This window comes from Pterocles gutturalis, unplaced genomic scaffold, assembly GCF_000699245.1.
Source record: "Pterocles gutturalis isolate BGI_N339 unplaced genomic scaffold, ASM69924v1 scaffold29847, whole genome shotgun sequence".
NCBI lineage: Eukaryota > Metazoa > Chordata > Aves > Pterocliformes > Pteroclidae > Pterocles > Pterocles gutturalis.
This window is the reverse complement of record NW_010113774.1, coordinates 54,043-72,066: the sequence shown is the minus strand read 5'-3', so window position 1 is coordinate 72,066 and position 18,024 is coordinate 54,043. Positions and strand designations below refer to the sequence as shown.

At 37.9% G+C, this 18,024-nt stretch overlaps 1 protein-coding gene across 1 annotated transcript in view; it reads left to right on the top strand.

The window, feature by feature from the left end:
* Positions 1-18,024, top strand: part of GRIA4 (glutamate receptor, ionotropic, AMPA 4) — a 93,706-nt gene that overhangs the window by 24,935 nt on the left and 50,747 nt on the right. Inside the window, exons 6-7 of the mRNA XM_010074626.1 lie at positions 3,495-3,605; positions 12,100-12,306. Of these exons, the coding sequence (XP_010072928.1) occupies positions 3,495-3,605; positions 12,100-12,306 (318 nt within the window). The remainder of the gene's footprint in view (positions 1-3,494; positions 3,606-12,099; positions 12,307-18,024) is intronic.

Below are 18,024 nucleotides of genomic sequence, written 5' to 3'. Positions count from 1 at the left end.
TCAGTGGTTGCTACAAGGTGCACAGGCCTTCAGAAATGAGACCATTCAAATACCAAACTGTTGTGACAAATTTACTTTGAGGCAGATATTTTTGCAATATTGTTTCCTAAAATACAAATTCAGCCTCTGTATAAGTGGATGCAACTGCTATAAAGTCCAATTGCAATCCAGATATAATTTGATGTACTTTAATAGCTGAATTCAATCCTATCCTTTGAGGAGTATTTTTCCCTGGGGATTTGAGGTATTTGTAGGAAAACATATTGTTTAGTGCTCTCACAGTGACTATGAATCCATATATTTATACAAGTGTCATGACGTATCTTACGTACTGATTCAGTAATCCAGTACCAGAGTTACTTTAGCACAAGTTTGATATACACAGTGCAAACTCACACCCATGCACGCAAGCTAAAAATCCTTCAAAAAAATGCCTACCATTCGTCAAAAACTTCCTTTATCTCTGTCTGCATTTTCATGTGGTACTTACTTTTGTAACACAGTACATCATTCATTTTCTGCTTTCCTTCTGAGCTTTCCAGCAGTGAGGAATTTCACAATGAAAAACCATCATTCAGTATGATAATGAGCTTCCCAAACTGCAAAGTTTTGGTATACATATTCTGCCTTTAGATGGTCACAGTTTTTGACAAGAGCTTGACATTTTCAGTTATCAGTTGTATCTGTGACTCTCTGGTTGTCTGGATGAAAAAGAATATTTGTTAACAGTGCATCCTGCTAGGAAGAAAACCTCCTTCTCCACTATATTATCAATGCTGAAGCTTCCTGTTAGCTGCAAACACCTAAATCAAGGCTCCTGTGTTGTAATAGCAACTGCAAAGAGAAAAGGAAGATTTCAACTAAATATACCAGAAGCTGTGTATGGGAAGAGTTTATGCTTGTTTGCTTCACTAATATAAAAAAAACCCCACTCATATTCAAGTCATACCCACTCATATTGAATTACTTAATGTATTTGTAATTCTCTGTGGTGAGTGTGTCTGCACACTGCTCTGGGAACTGCTGAAATTACTTATCCCTCCATATTTTTTTAAAAAAGGAAATTAATGAAATAGTGAGTGTAAAAATCAAGAGGAAGTTTTAAGAATACACAGGATTCTTTTTGGATCAGGAACCAAAAGCACTCCCCTGGACTTCTAGACTGTCATATCATGTGACTGGATTGATCTGAACATGAAGTTTCTCCACATCATGGAGGTAGAAACCTATATGATGGTAAATTTTAGTCTGGGTTCTACAATAATGTTAAAAATAATATTGGCTGCATAACTGATCTGATCATTTAGCCAGTTTCCATCATACTGAAGTCTTTTCATCCAAGGCACAGACTGTCCTTTGGCACTGACAGTTACACTGGAGCTCTGTCTGGGGCCCACTTTCCAGTAAAATTGCCTTTCCTCTTCTGTAAGATGGACAAGGTGTTTCTTCCTCCCAGTTCTTGTTCTCATGACTCCTAATTAACCAAGAAGGAGGGAAGGGAGAGTTGCTGCTGACTTGTACCCAGCTGCTTCTGAAAAGTGAGCTGTGCCAGCTTGAATTGCGTCTCTTTGATAGGAACCTTTAAAATCACTGCCACTGTCTGCACCTTTCCAGGGAAAAAAAGATCAGTTTCTTAATTCATTAGATTTTCAGCAATATGGAGAGACACTTTAGGCGGGATTAGAGCACTGTCCTACTGATGTGTTTGTGTTTCACGTTGTCCATTTGACATGGAGCTGAGTGCTGTCAGCGCTGGATCAGAGGAACAGGCACTGAGCCATTCCCCAGCAACCTTGTCAGAGGGTCCACAGACAGCCATGATCTAGTTGCAGAAAAGAGAATGGCAAGAAGGAGGAAAGGGAGGGTGTTTGCTAGTGATCCATAGATTAGATGTGAGAGCAGATTCAGCTAAGGGACCCATGTCTGGCATGCTGAAAGAATGGGTGGGAAAGTGGAATTAGACATCTCCAAGTAAGAGTGAGACCACAGACCACTGTCATGAACCACTTCCCATTTCATACACATCCGCCTTGTACTGGGAACATCATGCACACCCCATTCCCAGGAAGACCTTTCCTACCTAACGTCACTCAGGGCAACATTAAGTGATTGGGAGGAATTCTAAATCCAGAAATACCACTTACTGATACAGATACTAAACACCATGTTGCCACATGGAGTGAGGAAACGTGAGAGTGTGCTGAAAGATTCTGACTGGTCACAATTTACAAAAACAGTGAAGTATTTTAAGTCTCATATTTTCTTTTTTGCTATCCAAAGACATAGTACGTAGCCTGTGAGGGTTTGGGGCGGGGGCATGCAGGGAGTTTTAAGTGTTCATTGAGCAGCTCCCAAAAGCATCAGTGCTTTGTAGGGGAGTCTCTTATTCTCAGGCTGCCTTCATCCCATCTGGTCTCACAGCGAGCACTGCATCCCTGGGCCCTCATAGGAGAGGAATTGGCTCATGTCTTGTGCCCAGAAGCATCTCTACCAATGCACATGGCACAGCTTCAGGCTGTACTGAGCACCAGAGGTGTGCACTGCAAGAAGTGAGATCTGTATGTAAAGGAGACTGACTGCAGGCATACCGCTTTTAGGGCGGGTTTTTTTGCTCCATGGGAATACAAGAATGAGTGATTCACACCTGTCTCTAGAGTAGTTCATCACCAGCAGCAAACAAAGGCAGCTGGTTCACCTTAAGGCTGCTCTGGGAAGGGTTGTGGCAGCTTAAATGCAGCCAGGGAGAAGAAAACCTGATTTTTTCCACCTCCCTGTAGGCACTTGCCAGAGATACTTTTAGAGTGAAGTCACTCACCATGCTTTAGAGCCAGTGGGGAAAGCAAGTGCTTTTCTAGGAGGGGTGCTTCTCCTGCATGAGCTGAGTCACTGTCTGGTGGTGCCTGTCTCTCCAGTGAGTGTAAAGAAAGCTTTAATAACAGAGTTTCTAATGTAGTACTAAAGGTCAGTGCCAGCAGTTAAGTGGAATGAGCCTCATGTAAGTCCCTGGGTTGGAGTCTCCTGGGAGATCCACGATGGAGCACAGAACTGCTATCAGCCATTGAATTGCAAAGCTGTCACCCAGATGTCTATCACTCCTCCATCTAAAACCATAAGACCTGGAGGATTAGTGAATGAAAATTTTCTCATGGAGAGCGAAAATTCTTATATCTCGTTTATGCCCTAGGAAGGCATCAAACTACTGAAAATGGGATTTAACTTCTGCCTCCAGTGGAAGTAAGTAACTCAGATCCTTCAGGAATAGCTGAGTGGCAGCAGCACCAGGTCTGACTCTGTGCAGCGGTGGTGCAAGATGGTTGGTCTAACACCCAAAATGCTAGATACAAATCACTGTGCACCTGTCAATGAGTGTAACAGCATTTCCTTTGGTACAAAATTATCTTTGGATCATTCTGTTGTTCTTTTAATAATTTATATTTGTAGTTATAGAGAATGTAGGGTTTTCTACTGTAAGTTATATGCATTTTGTTTTACAGGTTGGTTACTGGAATGACATGGATAAATTAGTTTTGATTCAACATGAACCTACACTTGGAAATGACACTTCAGCCATTGAGAATAGAACAGTAGTTGTTACTACAATTTTGGTAAGGTGTTTCTTTTTTTAATGCTTATACTGGTGTGTAACACAATCTAATTTCTAGTTATGGTCTAATTTAGTCTGTCAGTTCATAGGTTAGTGGGAGGGTGAGACCGATACGTGTCTTAATTATCTTGACTTTCATGTCTGTACAGAGGTTTTTTTGGTATGCATTTAACATAGTGATTCACTTGAAATCAGGTTTTTAAAATTGTATTGTGGTAATTTTTTTCCTTTTTTCAGTCTTTTCCATTTTTTTACTAAAGTAAGTCTCAGAAATATAAGTGAATTCTTTCAAACTCTAATTGATAAATCTTGATTCCCAAGAAACTGGAAAAAAAGAAAAACCCAAAACCCCTAAATGACAGAACTGAACAGAGGGTATAAAATGAGATGTCTGCAATGCCAGTGTCCCTTTTTGTTGATACATTATTAATTCAAAGTTGACATTAGCAAGAGCTAAAATTCTAAGTAGTGTAGTCCAGAACTCTTCACCCTAATCAGAACTGGATTATCTACTTTAATTTTGAATGAAAATGTGAATTTAGATGCATTTGAACATATTTCTTAATATGTTTATTCAGCATTTCAATAAAACTTCAGTTTTAATAAAATCTAAATAGATTTGGGGTTTGATTTTCTAGTGTTACAGGAGTTTTGAAATAATGTTTGCAAAGGAGAATGCAGCTGCTTCATTCATTTACATTTTTAATACATAGTTTTTCAAAACCGTTGTTTCTTAAAAATCTGTATTTTTAAATAAGATATTTAACAATTTTTCCCTCTGAAGTCAGACGTGCCCTTTTAAACTGATGTTTGCCAAAGCCAACTGGCAAAGGGTGACCTTTACCTGACTGCTTTTAAGATACTGCATCTCAGTTCACTGCTCTTTTCACCTCCTTCATTTAGAAAAGACACTTTAACCCTTTAGAATAAGCTGTGTCTCAAAGGGGAAGGAATATTTGTATGCGTTGTTAAGCAATATTTTTTCCATTTAATACAGAGTTGAAAATAAACCAAAGGAAAGTGTCAAGATATTTTCTTACTCAAAAATGCAGTTAGTTACCAGATTTCCGGCATTTGTACATTAAGTATGTCTTAACAAATCTCCTGTTGAAGATTATCATTTCAGGATGCAAACCAACCAAACTACTATACAGGAATTCAGAATGTAACTCCTAACCAAATTGTGTAACTTCTTGTTTTATTTTATTTTATTTGCATGGGACATTTAAAATATACTTGTCTTTTCCTTAAAAAAAAAAAAAAAAAAAGAGACTTGATGATGGAAAAAAATACTTCAGTACAGTCCTCCTCTTTTCAGCCTCTGATGAAGAATCCTATTTTAAGAAATTGATCAAGGAAGAAAAGATTCCCAAGATGCTGCGAACATTCCTAACTAAGGCTCAAGTATTAACCACCAGTCTAGTAGCATTGAGCTAATTTTTCCGTATGGATTACTGTTCCTCTTACTGGATGACCAGGCACTGAACCACCAAGAAAAGTTCTGTGACTAATCTGAAATGTCTAGAACAGATGACGTTAACCTTCAACTTTGCCAAGCTGAGAAGAGAACGATGTGAATAGCAAGCTTTCAGTCGAAATTTTCCTCTCATACCAATCCCGATATCTCTGACTGAAGCTACCATACATGAATACTGTAAACTCCATAAATAGCTCCAAGCTTAGGAGAAGCGAGTAAAAAAAATAATAATGAAAAGTAATATAAAAGGTTCCTGTTTGCCAGAAAAGAAAAAAAAGGAAAACAAGAAAGCTTTTAAAATGTGTTACCTTGCCTGTCCTGTTTGCATTGAAGCATTTTGATGTGCATAGTAAATGTTATCTTAAAAAGAACTTTTCCAGTCCCTGTATTGAAAGGACTGGTGGGATCATTTGCAAAACCAAAAAGCTGAATTAATATTCCAAAGCATGCCCTATGTTTATGCAGCATGTCATTTTGGGATACATGCCATTATTTGAAAGCAGCACTGCTTCTTGACCAAAAGTGTCCCCTTTCAATGTTTCAAAATCACAGTGCGAGAGAAATATATCAGAATTTGGCTTGAATAAGAATATATGGTGAATTCTGCCTTATCATGCCCATCTCCCATTGACTCCACTGGGAGCTACACACATGATGCTGAAGGCAGATTACAACCATGATTCTTAATATTGGCCTGCCAGGGCAATGTATTTAGCACCCACAAGCATATGATCACACATGCAAAGAAAATATATATTTAATTAGAATAACTTCCAGAATCCTGTTATTTTGCTCTTCTCTGTGTTATAGTCATGTTGCAAATGCTGGACAGAGACTTTTTCACCTCTTTGTTGCCCTTTTCACATTGAAGGGAGATAGAACCATTGTAGATGACACATATACTTTTGTTTGCATGCATATTTTCCAACACTAAACTGAAAAGCTTCTGCAACCAGTGCTGTCGGGCTTTTCAGTCTTCAAAGACAGCTACCTTGTCAGCATAATAAAAATTTACTAGTTTTCAGCATGGCTCGCTTTAATTTTTGCCTGAAGCCAAATAGCACAAGTTGATTTGCCCGCTGTCTTCAGTTTTTATGTGTCTATGCTTACTTTGCTGTAATGCGGCTGAATGGCTATTGCATAGAAGGTGCATTATAACAAATTATCTCTCCACTCAAAGAACTTAGTACAGTGTCTTCTACTTGGCAAATTGTTATGTTCATTTGTAACGTAGTGAGAGCATGTAGAATTTATTTTACAGTTTTATTTTAGTGCGTAGGCACTCAGCCCACCTCCGATTAGTCATGTGTGAAGGAGCAGCCCAGAGAGAGGTGGCAGCAGGGGCAGCTGATGCACTTTTCTCTACTAGCTGCCATGCAGTCCTGCTTTTTATAGATCCTGGGAGAGTCCTGTGTCCTGCACCTCATGTGATACCTAGACTGCTGCACATCTGGCCCTCTGGAAAGGACAGTAAATTTTCTACCTGTGTGCAGAAGCATTCCTTCCAGGGGGCCTTAGGACCTCCAAGTGCACAGTAGGCTCATTGTATGACTGGGGAAGGGACGCTCTGTTGCAGCCCTCCTCTAATGCTAAGGTAAAGTGAGTGACTTATCCAGCTAGGAATAATTATCATCTTTAATTTAGCAATTTGAGAAATACAATGACAAGTTGCTGAAGCAGAATATAGGGAAGTAGGCTAGGAAGACTACTCCAAACTCACTAATCCATTTCATGATACAGCCAACTCTGTACTTCCTCTGAGACTGCAAAACTTAAAAATCACAAAAATCCTTTAGAACCAAAGCATGAGCTACATCTGCACTGTGGCTTCCAGGTCAATATTTTAATGAAATAGTCTCGGTGTTGTCAGATTAAGCTTCAAGGGCAGGATCCAGTTCATGACTGAGTCACTAAATGTAGATGACTTTACAAAAGGTATTGATTCAGTTGCCCACTTATAAGCACTCGGTGACATTTAAGATGCTGTAGGATATACTGCCTACCCCCCATTTCTTACACTGGCAGGATGACACTTGACTGTTTTATGCCATATATAATCGCTCCATCTGGATGTCCCAGCTAGTGTATGTTGTGTCAAACATGGGATAAGTTCTGCCTGAAGTATGTAAGTTTTCATCAAAGTCCACAAAGATTTATAAATTGATTCAATGGCTCATAGGTAGATGCTTAACACTGAGGATATCAGACCTATCCATAAAGGGGCAGCACAAAGGACCTGCAGAATGGCACTTAAAGGTCAAGAAGGTTACCACAGGGCATCTCAGATGACCGATAACCTTCACTAGGTGACTCAGAACCACCCTCATTGTTTTGATGGATGTAGTCTTGATAGAGTCTTACCTCAAAAATTCTAACTAAAACCTTCTTTCTCATAATAGAAAAATATTTTTTTCATTATAAATTTTATTGATTAAATTCTTTAGTAGACTAGAGAAAACACTGAAGTTTGTTGCATGACAATAATAAAGACTTCAAACCGAATCCTGGACACTTTATTCAGAAAAAAAAAAAAAAAAGCAAAAAAAAAAAACCAAAAAAACCTTCCATTGACATCTATAGAAGTTTATTTCAGAATAAAGTGTGATAATGTGTGCCACTCCTGTTCTAAAAATGAGACATTTCCTTGCACAGATATTTGTCACTTTTACAAATTACTTTTAGAATGTTTAAAGATTTTGAAATTAACTGTAGAATAGGAAAGACAAACATAGTTCTGTTTTGTATTTGGGTTAGTTACTTTGTCCAGCTTCCTTTATAGTATGAATCATCAGTTGTGAGCATTTTACTGTATACACGAATTTGTGGCAATGTGGTGGAATGATTTGTTTACATCTATAAAGGTGATTGTTGCAGACATCAACTTGTATTTACAAATGTTAAGTATTGTTATAAAATTGTGAATTATATAAGTAAAGCTTGCACCATTTCAAACATCTGTTCCGTGCTAGTCATTGGTCATTTCAACGTGGACTTTTCCTTGATTCACTACCCCATAGAATACTATTAAGGAGCTGAAATCTTGCAAATATTGTGGTGTTAAACCTCATTCAGCAGTAAGCCAAACCTGTGTTTTACACCAGTAGGTTAAGAGTTCATAGTTCAAAAATGTAGTAGATACAAAGATGGTGGGGAGAAGTAATATTTTTATTAGACAAGATGCTATAACTGGAAATGGTGAAAAAGTATGCCTACTGTTTTTAGGTATTCTATCTGATCTAATAGAAGATATTACTTCTTCATAGATATCTTGCATTTCTCATATCTTTAGACTGTCATGGTTACACTAACTACTAATTTAGAAAAGGCTATTCTAATAGATTACACAGAAAAAAATCCTCTTTTTCAGTGCCACAGATAGAGCATCAAGATATGGCTGAGTACATGCTATTGATCAGTTCAGATATTTCACGACTTTGCAGTGTGACCTTGCAAGTTCATCTGTGTAAGTTGCTCATTAGCAAACCAGTAAAACTTGCTTTTCAGTGCCCTGATGTTATTATAGTAACATCTACACACCTCATTAGTTTGAAATACCTCCAAAGTCTGAAATGGACAGAATTTAAAACTAGTGCTACTATTTGATTTTTTTTGCAAACAGTCTTTATCAAAAAGCCACATTCAGTCCCACCACGTCCCCATCAAATTCTACCTTGAAAATACATATCTTATTATTTGTCAGGTAAAGCAGGCACAGCAGTTAAAGAAACTGTTATCTATTCTGTGTAAAACAGTTAGGAGGGAAAGCACAACATAGTAAGCTCAAGGTAGTAGGTATTCCCATTAATTTTAATTGTATTGTTTCACACTGGCAGATCTCACTCAACTGCTGCTTCTTTTAAAGCAGTTGCAGCAAAAAGTGCTACCATAGCCTGTAAGAGAATTGCATTATAAGAGATGTTCCTTGCTGTATTTTGCTCTAAATCAGTAAGATCAGAGTGTGTAGAAAGAGAAATGGATGGGGAGAGAATCAATGTGGTTCTTCCAAGTCACCCAACAGGTCCCTGCCAGAACCCACGTCTTCTGAGTCCTCACTTGATGGTCCCTCCACTCAATGGGATTGCCCCTGCTTGCACCCACCGGGAACAGTATTGGACCCCACTGCTTCCCTTCTCAACGTTCTCTCACAGAACTTATGGGGAGGAGGGGTGAAGTTTATTTAGCCTTTATCAGGAAAAATAAGGCATCTGTCACTTTGCTTTGCTGTGCAGAGACAGTTAAAATGTTTTTTTGCAGCAGCCCTTTCAGTGGTGAAATGCAGGCAGAAGCACAGTGTCTGGGTTTTGGAGAAGGAGCAGGCTGACCTGGCCTCCTCTGTGCCTCTCTGGTTTGTGTCCCTCTCCAGAATTCTCTCCTGGTGTGACTTTAATATGCCTTTGGCTTGGGATTTATAAGAAAGGGCTGAATCAGAAGAGCTAGCAGTCACTAACTCTGGTCTTTGAAAAAATTGCTTTTGAGAAGCAGCAAGCAAATGTAACTGAAGTTTGTAAGGAGAGTCCACAAATGCAGGACACTGGACAGGACTTGGTTATATTTCTAGCTAGTTGCTGGCTAAACCTCAGTCAGGAGAGTTTGTATTTTTTGCCTCTGATTATTTTTAACTATGTTTGTGAAATAACATACATAGAAAGACCGAGATTTTGGCTTTTCCTCTCGTGAGAACAAAAAGCCTACATGAGGGACGAACATTTGCTTCACATGCCCAAAATACTTTTCAAGATCTACTGCAAAGAGAGGGCAGGACCCCTTCTCCCTGCTCTTCTCCCTCTCTGCCTCTGGAAGACAGGTGGTTGACATAAAGCTGATTTAACTGGGGATAGGAATACAAAAAATGGTCCAGGCTGCTGGTAATACTCAGCAGTTTTCCACTGAAAACAGTAACTCTGTACAGTCAAAAGCATTGCACTGCATCACTGCAGTGATTATAGCATGTAGTTAATGCTGTAGCTCAGTGCCCAGGCCACGCATATCAGGATGATGACAGCTTATTTTGTGATTGCCACAGTTTTAGAAGTCCTTGGTGATCCTTGGCTCTGCAGTGGTCATAAATATGTGCTCAAGAAATGTAACAATGTGCTGTTGCCACTGTCAGATTTCTCTGGACATTTATACTTATATATAGTTTAAGGAACCAGGTAGTCAGACAGAGTTTGACTTTGGAAGTGATCATTGTGGACAGTTTTCTGTGCTGCGTGGATCCTTAGCTGAAGTAGTGGCCGTAATGCATCAATGGCCTCCAACACTGAACTGCCGCTAAGGGATGGTGGCCCTAAGAGGCATGTCCATAGCAGAGAAAAACATAAGAAGAAGATGATGGGAGGAGAGGTGTTCTGGGAACACACCTGAGAGTGAAACATTCCTGCAATACTTAGAAACCTGACTCTGTCTTTAAGGAAACACTAGCACTTCCCTATTCCCAAACTGTGTTGAATTTAATCTGGGACCTTTTCCTCACATTGAAGTAAACAAACTACACAACTTTTTCCATTCACTTTACACAAAGCTTTGTTCTGCCATCCTTATACAGAGGTGGGTCCTGGGCAGTTACCACAGGGAGAAACTTATATAAGTAAAGGGAATAGTGCCTCCCACATATAGTCTCCCTCTTTTCACCTTATAATAGTAAATTAAAGAGAGTGTTCAGGCTTGCCTATCAAGTTCTTTCTTGGGTGGATCCACACGCTGGTAACAGGAGTTACATATTGGTATCTGAAACAAAAAATTTACCTCACACACTGAAAGATATTGTAATTGGTTTATTCAGTCACCCTACAGCTCGAGTAATGCCACATATCCTCCACTGTTAAACACCTAGTAGAGGTTTCAAGATTGCTGTTTGTGACAGCTGATGTTAGTGTAGTTTCAATGAACCAGACATTCTCAGACTACATGTTTACCTCTATTTTTATTTTTATACTAATTATTTGTGTATGAAAGATGTGAATAGGGCAGAGTACTACCAAAGTTAGTATCAAAAAACCAACATTCACCAGGGTCAGCCCAGGGAAAACTTAAGTTGCCGGTGTTTTGTGATGTAAGTTCAAACAAAGGGTGAAATTAGTGACAAATATTTTATCTGGAACTGGCTATGAACATGAATTATGTGAAGTAATTTAAAATACCACCAGAAAATATAGTTTTACATAATGATTGCTAAATTCTGAATCCACACAGAGCAAAAAAGAAAAATGTGACCGTGTTTTCCCAATGTGACCTTGATTTCTCAATCACATAATGTTCACTGTTGGCATAGTATGGTTTACACAGAGAATGTAAGATCCACTTTTCGAGACAGGTTTTGCTTGATTTCAACAGCACTCGCCAATCAAAAAGATTTTGATACTTCTTTTTCATGTAGCATGTAAAGTCGATGTCACCTTAATATTATTCTTGTCCATGCATATTGCTTAGATTCATCCCGAAAAACCTTGCAGAATCTGCACTGTTTATTTGAAGGGGAAGATATGTGTTTCCTCAGGAAATTATTTCTATGTTCTCACTAAAATGTATGTAGCCTCTTAGTAATTATGCATTCTAAACCCCAAGAAAGCAAATAATTCAGGCTGTGCATCTGAAATTACACAGACAGTAACACTATGTTAGAAGATATGCTTACTTACTGAAGTCAAAAGCATAATATACCTTGCGTTATCCCCCAGTCATTTGCATTGTGTAGGTTCAACTTCTATTCACCCTTTAAATGTAGTATATACTGCACTAAGTCTTTAATTTAAAATAATGTAAAATTTATATGCATTCTTGGATAGTTTTTGTATTTATAATTTGTAAGGTTGATAAATGTGAAATCTATAAGCCAAATTACAGTGTAAATGCTATACGTTTCCAGAAGGATTTCTGTTCATACATTTTAATTTCAATGTGCTAATGCTATCCATGAACTTTTGATAAAATGTGTCTTGTTCAGTCATTAGATGACATGTTACTTTTCAAAGTATCTTCTGTATACTTCTCCTTTACAGTTCTACTTCTTTCATTATAGGAAGCCCCATATGTTATGTTCAAGAAAAACCATGATACGTTTGAAGGGAATGACAAGTTTGAAGGATACTGTGTAGATCTGGCGTCAGAAATTGCAAAACATATTGGTATCAAGTACAAAATTGCCATTGTTCCTGATGGAAAATATGGAGCAAGGGATCCAGAGACAAAAATCTGGAATGGGATGGTGGGAGAACTTGTTTATGGGGTAAGCATACCAATTTTTGAAGCAGGATTTAATTTTTTGTAGTATTAGTCATAAAATAGGAAGTATATGTGCATTTTATTTAACCTTGGGGTCACAGAAATGAAACTGAATTCTTTCAGATCTCTGTGCTTTCATTTATTTTCAATAGAAAATCAAATAGTTTCCTGCAAATTATACTATTTATTCAACTAGTACCTTGTAACATTAGAACATCCATAGTTTACACATCCCTTAAAAATAATGTTAGAGACCACCTATTCCTTATACATTGTAAAACTTAGCTGGGAAGAATATCACTCATTTATTCATTTTCATAGAATGGTGGACAGATCTTTTAAAAAAGATAGGACTCTTGGTCTAGTTTGAGAAATGGAGAATCCACTGTCATATATTAAACCTATAGAACAAATCATTACAGACAAGTACACAATTAGGCAATTCAGAATTGACAGACTTGTAAGATGAACATCAATGATAAAATGTAAGAGCAAACCTGGTAAGTTCAGCAACTAAGAGCATTATGTTATACAGTGATCTGGAGAAGGATTCTTCAGAATAGCATAACAGTTAACAATTCTGCTGACACATAAAATTGTACTATTTAAGGAAAATAGCCCCGACAAACACAAATAAATACTTGCAGTATCTAGTGTTACCAAAAGTAGCAAAACTCAGAGCTGTGCTTGCTGATGACTGCAGTTGCTAGTATCTGCACTGAGAATAGATCATAATTCTTAGAGAAACTTTTCATTTCAGTGATGGAATAGAAAAAAATCCTGAAACTATTCAGGTGAAAACATCTCTACCAATGAACTCATAACATACCTCAACCTCCCTATAAAAAATTTTTGCGTACCAGTTTTGCATCCACAGTTTCAGTCTTCACAATTCCAGTGATGGTTAGGGCCACATGTGGCAAAAACCTAGTGATATTTCTAGCAGCCCCATTTCTGTTCCCTTCTCTCAGCTAAGTATAGCTGATAAATTTTATCAAAGTCATCTCCACTAGCATCAGTACAAGGGACTCCTCAACATGAAATAAACTGTGTACTGTAGGTGTGGGAAAGGGTGCCCCAGAGGTTTGTTGATTTCCCCTCCACAGGCGAATGGGAAGGTTAGGCCAGCCTCACAAACCCCTGTATGTCTTTAAAGAGTGGAAAAGCTGAATGATCACCAAGTATGTATGTCCACTGTAGAGGCTTGGAAGCAGCTCAACTCTCAGGATTTTAAAAGTCAAGGTTATTTCAGGTTTATTTTATCAAAATGGAGGAGACTCTGTCTGACTTGTAACCATAATAGTCATCAGATGGATGTCAATGGCTCTGCACTGTTTTACACCCATAGGTTTTTTTAAAACATCTGAGAAATTTTACAGATTGTGAGAAAATTCCTTTGCCCAGATACAGTTTTAATAGCAGAGTTTCAGTGGCCTGTCACCTATCTGAAAATTATAGAGGAAACTTGAAATTACACTTTAGTTTTGAGTTTGGGGTATTTTTTCCTGTTATTTATCTTGAAAAATTTACCTTATCAAACTCAAACTGCCCTAGCACTAGACTGAAATACAAATTGCTGTTAGGAAGCTCACACAGAGGTTCATGCCAGCACAGGAGTGTGACCTGCTGCTGTTAACGCAACTGAAAGCAACAAAACTCACAGGCATAAGAAACCTGCAAAATCATGTAAATCACCTGCATGAAGAGGACATCCCACAACACATGGTCAACACTTCATTTTTTGTAATGGAAAAAGATGAGGTGAAGGCTCTTAAAAGGTTTGATGGCTAAGTTTAAAAGCTCCTGCACAACTATCCGTTTAGGAAGGATGCAGTCTAATTGTGATTCTGGAATTGAGATCTGTGCATGAGCCACAGCAAAGCTCTTGGACCCACTTTTTTATTGAATGAACTAACAGAAGTATGCTGTTTCCCAGTATGCTGTTGCTGTAGTGTCTGAAGGCTCCCTTAGGCTATATGTGTCCCAGTATATCCCAGTCTATCCCAATACCAGGGAATGTCCTTGGGCGCTGGAACTTCCTTGACCAACTGTTAAATTGCAACAGTGGTCCCTGCTATACTTTTGGCTCATAATTTCTGTCCAAAACAATTTTGGAACCCAGCTGGACACTAGCATGGGGGAGAGACCATTCCCTATGAGCAGGTTGACTGTAGACATCTTGGGTTAGAGGTTAAATAACTTTCATGGTAGTAACACAAACTGTCCTGTGCCAGCTGGTCTCAAGGCCAAGAGCTACTCCAAGCATGTTGAATGTACTTTTACAGGTGTAGCTTTAAAGGAAATCATTCTTCCTGTTAACTTATAAAAGTTTGCTGCTTAAGATTTCCATGGGGAAGGGAATCCATTAAGAGCATCCTCCCTGCAACTTGAGTTCTTGCTAGATTATTTACAGAACATCAGGTTCCTTGGCCTATTCCACACAGAGAAAGCAGAAAAATCAGTCAGCCAGAGACTTTTCGGCAAAGCTGTGCTATAAGAGGATGTTCATCTTCTCTGGTGGATCCCCAAATCATAAGCACAAGTACTCTGAGCAGTTGGCTGTGCTTCAAGCAGGGCTTTTTGTATGCAGCCAGGACTGGGACAGAATTTGCAACTGAATTAGCAAGTTAATGAGACGGTCTATTTGAGAAACATTTTACAGCTTCTAATTCCCAACCACATTAAAGGATTAACAGACAGTTTTGTGCCAACCAGTGGGATAGATCCTTTCTGTGCCACATGAAAGTCTGCCCTCCTCTCCTGCTCTTTACACCATACCCCAATGCCAGCCAGCCCTGTCCATGTTACTGAGAGTGGACACATACCAGTTTTATCCCGTGTTCCTTTGAGACCCATATGCACTGTTGGTCATTCTGGTAGCTGGAGACCTTCAGACACTGCACAGAGCATCTAAGTTTTCACCTAAACTGTGTAGTTGATTTTTACATCATGTCCCAGGGGAAACAGTGCATAAAGTGGTGTAGTGTACAGCAAAAGATACAACTGTACAGAAGGTTGGAGGGGGTGGTGGTGATGTTTATTTTCCTGGTTTCTATTTAACACTATGAAAAACTACCAGGAAATCTTGGTCAATTGTCCCTCATCTGTCCAGGTGCCTGCTGAATTAGTCCATGTGGGACTCTATAGCCCTCGATATGAACCTCACAGAAGAAATGCTGTCTGGGGATGAAATACTATTAAGCACATGTAACAGGTGTTTCCAAAGGCACTAACAGTCAGGTCCAATTAAATATTTATTCTCCTGACTCAGAATGCTATTCTTTTGCTGCTTAATGCAAAAGGTCACAACTCATTTATGTTTAAAATCTGAGAAGCCATGAGCTTCTGAAGTTGAAATCACCTCCTGCATGATTTTTCTCAGATGTGTTTACCACCTTCATACAGTTTGTGCCAAGCATAGATTTTATTCACAAGGTTCTAATAATATGTTCTAGAACAGGAAGAGTCTCTTACCATCGGACTTAATCTTGCCCTATTGTATAATACCAGAAAGATTCAGAATCTGTCTGTACTTGGTAGTGGTGCAGCCTTGATTGAAATGCTGTTAGAGGAGCTGGTGCTTTAATAGCCTTTGTCAAAACAGATTTCACTGGCAACAAAATAATGAATTGTTCGCACCATTGTCATAGTGTTAGTCATTTAAATCCATAATTATATGGTGTACATTAACTGGGCAAAGCGCAAATGCTGATGATTATAACGCACAGCTATTGTCATTACTTAGCTTTCAACAACTAAATGTTTATGTGGGCCTTAATGTGGCACACAGTCATCTTACAAAAATAATAAACAATATGATGAGACTGGGGAGGCTGCACTTCTTTTAATTATTTGGCATTTAATTGTGACCTAGATGTGTACTGTCCCTTTACATTCATTGTCATGAAACAGGTTTATCTAGTATGAATAATCTGACATTAGATCACTATCATAATGAAATGGAATAAGCTCCTATTTCTCCTTTTTAACTCCTTAAAGTGGTGTAGGCAGCTAATTCTGATGTAGTTCCAGTTCTGCATGTACTGTGTAAGCATTTAAAGTTGGTAAGGTTAATCTTATCCAGTGTTTCACATACAATATGCAGTGTGCAAATTAGGTCTTTAAAATCTCCACCATTCACAGTAAAATGGTGCTGTCGCTTTTCCAACTCACATCATAAAAACTAACAACCCTCAAGGATCCTTGTTTTAATCCCAGTAGCAATCTGCAGACACAAAAAATGAAGTTGTTAGCCAACACTTTTGAAGACCAATGACCAGGTCTATCATTTACAGTGTTAATGAAGATACCACTATGTGACAAATGCAGAGAAGATTAGCAGTAATAGATCACAGTTTCCCTGAGTCTTTCAGTTAATTAATTTCAAGGACTCCACATTAGGTGTTCAGAGTAGCTGAAATTCAGGAATATAAAAGACATTGACTCTAAGGAAGGAAACTAAATTTATGAATCAGATGAAATACGAAAACATGCAGTAATGCCAGTAGCCTAAACCATCCTACAGTCCTTAGACTACAGAAACCAAATTTACTTTTCAACTATCAGGATATTTAAAAATGTATTTTAGACAAGTTATTTTCTTCATATAGTACCTGTCTTCATAAAATACCTATTTCTTTCAGACTTAGGTAATCACAAGACTTCAAGAAGACAAATTTTTTAAAATGCCTTATATTGCAAAATTTACATTAAACTTCAGAGAATCAACAATATTATCATAATGTTTACCCAAGACATTAGCACCAGACATAATGTCTGATATGCTTGAAAAATTATGATTTTATTTGTGTTGCTTAAAATATAATATCTTTACATAAAATTATGATAAGTGTTTGTATCACAACTGTTTCAGAATAACAGATATAATCTGATGATTAACATATAGCAATTTTAATACAAATTTGCATTTTTGGGCCACTGCACTGGAATGAGTCAGTTCTTTTGAATTATTCAAAATTAGCTACAAAAATAGGTTTAAATTTTAACTACATTAAATTAGTTTTAAATTAAATTCCAAAAAATATATAAAGCTCAGTATAACTTAGTGTATAAAATAATAAAAACATATTTTTAAAATATATGTATCTGTTTCAAAGTTGTGATGACAAAAAAGCCTACATTTCAGTTTCTTTTTTTCTTTATCACACAAGCTATTTATGTAACACTTGAATTAAACTATTTAAGCACATCCTTAATTTTCAGCATGTTTTAATCTCATTGAAATTGATGGGATTTAAATATATCCTTGTATATTTTCCTGAGTATGAATATCCTTAAGAACATCCTAAAAGGCAAATATGCTTAAATGCTTTGCTAAACTATGGGCTGTGTACTATATCTGAAGATGCTACTCCATGACATGAATTTGGGCCAACCAAGTATTTAGAAAATATGACAGTTATGGAGATTTATGAATAGCTCTTAATTGTGCCTGTGAAGATGATTGGGCCTGGGGTAGGGTCAATACAGGCAGATTATCTCATATATTGAGGCCTGAAGCAGAGTAATCCCACTGCAGAAGGCAGGTTGTGAGTCTACATTATTTGCAGCCAACACCAAGTGTTCTCAAAATATGCTCAGTTACCCTCCTTAGCCTGTAAGCTCTACAGAAGTCCACACTGGTCACAGGGCATGGACAATGCTATGTGAATGCACCTAGGTACAGCACCAGGATGATGAACAAGAGAAAGGTTTCAGCAGC